Below are 6,931 nucleotides of genomic sequence, written 5' to 3' on the forward strand. Positions count from 1 at the left end.
CCTCTGATGCCAGTGGAAGTCACGCAGGCGTCAATCGTGATTCTTCGACTGATCCTGGGATGGAGGCTGTGGCCAATATGGATTGGGTAAGCAATCTCTCAATGAGCTCTCATCGAGACGAGCCGCCAGAATTCCCTTTGCTAACAAAGCTTGACTAGAACGAGTGGGACAAATACTTTGCTCCCAATGCAGAACTTGGTACGATTGGAACGATGGGCGATTTCAACCTCAGCAACTTCAACCCTCACCAAGCATATTTCTCGCTTCCAAGAGCTGATGCTCCACATCAACGATATGATCATAAGTAGTCAGACAATGTTATATGGATTGGCGCTAGATTGGAGAGAAAATCGTGTGGTGTATCTCTGAGCCTCGTGCGTCTTTCAGGAGCTCGACACCCTTCCTGAAAGCACAGGTTTCTTTAAAGGCCAGATGAGCGGATATCGATGACCATCCGATGGCTAGCAGGCAGGCTCTTCCTTTGACACCTGCACCGAGGCTCTCGTGCTGGACGTCCTCTAGAATCCAGGAATGAGCACAGCCCGAAGAAGCCCCTTCTGCGTGTTCGTCGACAATCTTTGCAAACGAGCTCAGATTCTCACCAAACGATTCTGTCTTTTCGAGGAGGAACACGGTTGCGATCTCGGTAACAGGAGCAGACACGGCTGCAGTGAGATTGCTGGGACTTTTGAGCTCGAAGTGGACGAGCTGTGGAGATCCGTCAAGAATTGGTTCCAGGCTCTTTAGCATCTCCTGATAGCGAGGAAGATCTTGAAACCTCTGGTGAGACTCGATTGTATCCCAGCCTGTTACGTACAGTATTTGTCAACCACACACTCTTTTCTGATGCCGATCATGTCCACTTCTCCAACGTACCTATGAACAACTGCGCCGTGTCCGGGCTCTCATGTTCGAGTCCGGCATGAATATACTGGCAGCCATCTTGTTGCGAGATTGTGGTGATCATGCCCTGCCAGATACGAGCTGCTTGGCTTCCTCGCTCCAGAACATTGGCTCTGAGCGGAATGGTCGCGACTTCGGTTACAGGCATGGAGGTTGAGGGGTGGTTATCCTGGGTGGTTAGGTTTCGTTCTCTGTGTTGATCTCGTACAGACTTGGAGTGTCGTACCGAGGCATGTCGTCTTACCAGCGGAACCATCGCGGACCGAAGTGATCGGCGTGGAGGGCTCGGTTGCGACCTTTGCAAGTCGGCTTTCGGTTTCGAGACGAGCTCTTCCAAGAGAAACGCTAGGCTATCAATTCCAATTTACCAACTCTCGCATCTCCGGAGATACAGATCACGAGCGAACATCAAGAGGCTGTAATTCGATGATCGTCACATCATCCCGTACACTTTCCTTCTCCTAAAAATAAGACCAAATAATGGTCGGTGATCCGCGGTTCGGCAAGGAACTCACTCCATGAGCAAGAATGCTCGCTGCATCAAATCTTTCGGATGCGCTAAGCGTACAACCAGCAATACAACTTCTCATGGCCAGAGTACCACTGGCAGGGCATCGTATCGTATGTGTCAAACAGAAGATGACGGTCACAGCGAAATATCTCTGTTTGAACATTGAATCTTGCACAGTCTTTCGAGCAAAGAAAACAGAAGTAGCGGACTATGGGTCGGTTTCATTTATCTGGGTAAGTGCTCTGCGATGTCAGGCCAATTCGTCGTTGGACACATGCTCTTTCGCATGGAAGCACAGAGAAACGGTAGACTGTCCATGCCCGCACGTGCAATGCCTAGCCCCTTTGAGTTAAGTCCTTGCCGAGCGAGAGCTCACGAGAGTCTACGAATTATCTTACAGAGTTGATCATCTCGGAATATGCAGAACAACACCACCATGGTTTTTGGTATGCTACTCCGAAGTATCTATAGCAGCAGCTTGGTCTGATGTCTGATCTATACGGCATGGTCTCTATACGGCATGGTCTAACTCAGCCCAATGATAGATATTCCTGAAGCCAGTGGCCGAGTTGGTTCCATGACTATTGCTCTGACAAGGTCCAACTTGGCCATTGCAGCATTGTTATTTGTATAATATAGAGCAAATGACAGTAGGCGTTGGTGAGTGACAGCATCATAGAGACCATCCGTAATCCGAGTCATGATTCACATTGTGGTACAGACATTTGTCCATGACTGTGTAGGGGAGTTAGTCACCCATTAGACGTATAGCACTCTTGCAGTGCGCCGGGCGATCCAGTAGTGTGGGACCAAGACCATTAAGATGGTTACGAGAAAGCGTGTAATTACAGGGTATCATAGAAGGGGATTTGAACTCCGCATTGCGGACGGGAGAGCACTGGCGTGGGGTAGGTGGACGGCAGTCGGGTGAGCATGATCGAATCCTCTAAAGGATGGAAGATTCATCAAGGCGATATTGGTGTGTTAGGACGACTCTTGTTGCACGGTTTGCTACCGGGCGTGTTAGTGATCATCCAAGACAGCAGGGTCTGGGGCAGCGAAGTGAGACTTACAACCATCCAATCCATACCCTCCGTAACACCTCTACCATCGATGGCACTGCAAGCGACGATGGTCCAATTCCTGTCCTTGAGCTCGCCCAAACGAAGCGCTTCACTGATATCTCCCGCACCCTTGGCGCCCGGTTGATCTTGCTTGTTTGCGAACACTAGCAGTGCAGCGTCACGCAATTCCTCCTCATTCAACATGGCAGAGAGCTCGTCGGCAGCGGTAGAAAGGCGATCGACATCGGTCGAGTCGATGACGAAGATGACAGCGGCGGTGTTGGCATAGTAGCATCTCCAGTAAGGGCGGATAGATGTTTGGCCTCCTAGATCCTGTTTAACGTGTCAGGGGATGAGACGTATGCGACAAAGATGGTCGCTCGTAGCGGCACATACCCAGACATTGAAGTTGAGGTTCTTGTAATTTACAGACTCGACATTGAAGCCTATCGTTGGAATGGTGGTGACGACTTCGCCAATCTGTCGGATGAAGGCGGTTAGGAGCTATCAAGGGCTCAGAGGCTAAGGCCAACATACCTTGAGCCTGTAGAGAAGGGTTGTCTTTCCAGCGTTGTCCTAGAGGCAAGACAGTCAGCTTCCTTGGACTGCCAGCGCTTGTCAACGGTACGACGAACCAAGCCCAATATCAATATCCTGATCTCTTTCTTTGCCCATACAAGTTTAGACAGAGATGACAGATAGCCTCCCATATTGTGCGCTTGTTGTGTATGCCTGTCGTTGTGGATATGTGTCGGCGGCGAGTTGCGCTTCGTGTACTCGTTTGTCGCCTATTTCTGCAGGATCACGCGCAGTCTTTTGAGTTCCTTGGAATCGGAGAGCGAGTCGGTTTGGTGTTTCACGATAAGGCGAGGATAGTCGATGCGAAGGGGGAGGTTGGCGAATGCTTTGTTGTTGTTACAGGTGGAAGATGCACCAACGTCTCCGCAGACCGAAACTAATCTGGCACTGACGTCGCTGCTTCTCAAACAAAACAAATCCTCTGTCCTTGGTAAGACTATCTTTGACCTTCAACATTTCTCAAGACTCAAGATTACCTACACAATTGACACTTGACATCCGTTTGCATACATTATTATCTACACCGACTCTCATTTAGGTCGCGTTTCTACTCCGGCGTACTCTCTACCTGCAATGTAGTCCAATGTCCGCTGGAAATGTCTTCTCGGGTTGTCTAAACTCGAGCTGTTTTCATTCGTATTGAGGTTCGAGTGGATCAGTTCGATCAACCCATTGAGATACTTGGTCGTCACCTGTCGCTTGGTCAGTATCAATCTGACCTGAGTACTAAGTCGACTTACAGCATCATTTTCCTGGTCAAAGTAGTAGACATAGCGGTTGAGGATCTCGACGAATAGCTCAACCGACACTGCTGTGTCCATGCAAGCGTCGGCCACACGGAGCGCGCGCTGCAGGCATTCGAGTACCCTCTTGCCATCGCGGTAGAGCTTTTGCAGCGTATTAGCTTCAGTCACGCTGTGTGCCCGTTCATAACATACCTCTTTGCCTTCTTTGCTCTCCTTGTTCTCTTCATTCTCTTCCGCATTCTTCTCCACTGACCACCACAGATGACTGGCAAGGTATACAGCTCGACACTGGTCGGGTTTCTTGAGCAGTTTGCTGCCGTGAAGCGCGCACTTTGTGATGAGAGTATCGTAGTTTTCGCGGCTGAAGTTGCGCGCGCCACTAAGACTTTGTGCGATGACGCAAATGGCCTGGAACTGCGCCCTCGAGTCGCTGATGCTCTCTTCATACACAGTGAATGCTTGCGCAAAGAATTCGTAGGCAACCTCCTCAAATCCACATTGATCGGCGACAGATCCGCAGGAAATGAAGAGCCTCAATGCAAGATCGGGGACGCCAGGCGTAGAAACTCTAGTATACAGCGTGGATATCAGTGTGTGGCAGAATTTATAGAGTGCAGAAGATTGGCTTGACCAATCATCTTGGAGGTGTTCGCGAGCCTTGTACCGGCGAGCGAGCTTGAGCGAGGCTGTGATCAATGCAGGCGTAGTGTACTTGATGCGCTCATTACCTTGAGCGTATGCATCACGGGCCAATTGGAGCAACTTGAACTGAGTGTTGCAATCCTCGCCACGGATAAGATGCACAATTCGTGCAAGCCATCCTTGTTCCTCGACAGTCTCATCGGTCTCTGCGGCTGCTCTTCGTACAGGTCCACCAGGGTAGCCAGAAGGCTGTTGCATTCCCTCCTTGATCAGAACCTTGAGAATCTCCAGCACTCCTTGTAGGTTTTCGGAAGTCGATATCCTGGTCTCGTTGCGTAACAAGCTTCGCGCAACTTCTCCAGCCACCGATCGACGAGTCGGATATGGCTGGGCATGGAGAAGAGGGATAAAACTTGGAATTGCAAGAGCTGTGAAGAGGGAAAGATAGGTCTTGACTGGCGCAAGAAGCAGATTCAAAAGGTTGGCCTGAGAAGCTTGCGAGTGCAGGTCAGCCGAGTTCGCAAATCTCGAGACCTCCTTGTTTGCGTATTGGAAGACCTGATCGACGTATTCTAGTCGATCAGGGTAGATGTTCAGAGCGAGGTTAATCAATGAGACAAGGAGCGCCGTGATATCCTGGATTGGCAATCTCTGCATACTGACGAGGTGAATGACTTGCTCGTGGAACACTTCGAAGAGGCGCACATTGTCGGGTATGCCTCTTTGCTTCTTTGCATCGCCATTGGTCTCGACTGAATCCGTCTTTGTCGCATCCTCGGTCGTGGTGTCAGCAGTGGCCTCGGCAGGAGCATCGTCTTCAGGTTTTGAGTCACCGTTCTGGTGAGTTGCTTCTTCGTCGGCGGGAGCTGAAGCAGACTCCGAGGCGATCTTCATCTTCTCGAGTAGTCTTGTAGTCGCTTCGGATTCGGCCTTCTCGCGATCTTCGGGGGCATCAGACTCGGATTCGCGAGCGGCGTAGGCAGACAAGCGATCCATGAGGCCAATGACAATAGCTTTGACGTTGACGTGAGGATTGAGACGTGCAGTGGCTGACAGGAACTGATCAAGGGTATGTAAATGGAATTCGTCAGGGAAGACCTGGGTGATGACTTCGAGCAGATATTCTTGAGCAAGCACATCGCGGCACTGGACGACCTGCTCGAGCAAGGGCTGGAGGATGGAGGATTTGTAGGCCTCAAGATCAACCAGTTGACTGAGACGGACGAGGTTGCTACCAACAAGCAGTTGCAACTCCTGACGTTCCTTTGTACGTTGCTCGCGCTCTCTCGAGTGGCCTTGATGCTGGAGTCTGACCCAGAGCTTGTTCATTTCGACAAAGTTGGTCAGGACAAAGTTGACAGAATCTTGAAGGTTGCCCTCGGGGCCTTGACCTTGACCAGTTGGCAGGTAGTCTCTAGCTTGACCGCTGAGGTAGTAGCGGAGGAAGAGACCACGAATAGGGTGTTGGACACCTCTGCTCATCTCCATCATGTCCTTCATAATCTCCTTTACGGGGGCATCCTCAATGCCCATGTAGACGGTTCCGACGGTGATCATGAGGTACAGCCGGGGGACAATGTTGCCGGCATACTGGACAAGCTCGTAGAGGTCGGCAAGGTGGTTGGTAGGGTGAGATTCGCGTAGGTAGACGGCCAGATGGCGCAAGGCATCGAAGACGGACATGTACAGCTCGTAGTACTGTTTGGGGCCGAGGCTAGAGGTGCGCAGCTCGGAGACGAGAGTGGAGCTGTAAGTGTGGTCAGCAGATGAGAATGAGGTGGGCAGCAGGATCCGGTACGCGCCTGCACTTGAGGGCATCCATGAGCTTGCCCGGCGTGTCCAGGCAGCGGCGCATCAGGAGCGTCTGCTGGCGCACGACGGTCAAGGCATCTTCCAGGAGTCGTGCCTGGTCCTCGACCAGCGGCGGAGATGCCATGTTCAGGCAGTGTTAGGTAGCGGAAGTGGTGTGAGGGTCGGCGCAATTGCTTCTACTCTGCTCGCATGACGATGGTACAGTATGGATGGACGCATGGCCGGGCGGGCCTTGGCTACCTCCGCGTCAGCCAGAGTCTCGCTCCGCCAATCGCCCCGGCCCGAGCTCCACGGCCGCTCCAGCCACTCTGCTCCACCGCTTTCTACAGTCCCCTCTCGTTATAACGATCGGACCGATCTACCACTTCAATATCGTTATAACGTAATTATCGTTCAATCGAGAGCCCTTGGCATTGTATACGCTATACGAAGTAGGAGGTTATCTGCGCTTGACGAAGGCTTCTATTCCTTCGATCTTATAGTACTACCTCGTGCTTGCTTAGCTGCTCAATAACTGGCGCTAAAGCCTCGCTCTGCTGCTCCTCGTACAGTCGAAGGATGCTCAGAGCTTCGATAGCTGAGCGGATTGATATAGGTGGTAGCTCTTCAAGCTCCTCCTCTGATTCATGGTCCGCTTGTACATCAAATTGAGCAGCTATCTCCTCCTCTATTCG

General features: G+C 51.4%; 3 protein-coding genes across 3 annotated transcripts; all 3 read right to left on the reverse strand.

Moving 5' to 3' along the window:
• Positions 1–333: 333 nt before the first annotated feature.
• Positions 334–1,159, reverse strand: M436DRAFT_56841 (uncharacterized protein; the record flags this gene model as incomplete). Its single annotated transcript, XM_013567822.1, has 2 exons — positions 334–806; positions 877–1,159. 2 exons carry the CDS (start codon positions 1,157–1,159, stop codon positions 334–336), a joined length of 756 nt encoding a protein of 251 aa, XP_013423276.1.
• Positions 1,160–2,119: 960 nt separating this feature from the next.
• M436DRAFT_76467 (ARF/SAR superfamily) lies at positions 2,120–3,188 on the reverse strand (the record flags this gene model as incomplete). Its single annotated transcript, XM_013567927.1, has 5 exons — positions 2,120–2,149; positions 2,488–2,811; positions 2,875–2,958; positions 3,016–3,054; positions 3,114–3,188. 5 exons carry the CDS (start codon positions 3,186–3,188, stop codon positions 2,120–2,122), a joined length of 552 nt encoding a protein of 183 aa, XP_013423381.1.
• A 399-nt stretch (positions 3,189–3,587) lies between these two features.
• On the reverse strand, positions 3,588–6,381 carry M436DRAFT_76468 (vacuolar protein sorting-associated protein 35; the record flags this gene model as incomplete). The annotated part of the gene is made up of 4 exons (XM_013567928.1): positions 3,588–3,749; positions 3,798–3,944; positions 3,996–6,192; positions 6,248–6,381. 4 exons carry the CDS (start codon positions 6,379–6,381, stop codon positions 3,588–3,590), a joined length of 2,640 nt encoding a protein of 879 aa, XP_013423382.1.
• Between the last annotated feature and the right edge of the window lie 550 nt (positions 6,382–6,931).

Source organism: Aureobasidium namibiae, assembly GCF_000721765.1.
Source record: "Aureobasidium namibiae CBS 147.97 unplaced genomic scaffold scaffold_22, whole genome shotgun sequence".
NCBI classification, from domain to species: Eukaryota; Fungi; Ascomycota; class Dothideomycetes; order Dothideales; family Saccotheciaceae; genus Aureobasidium; species Aureobasidium namibiae.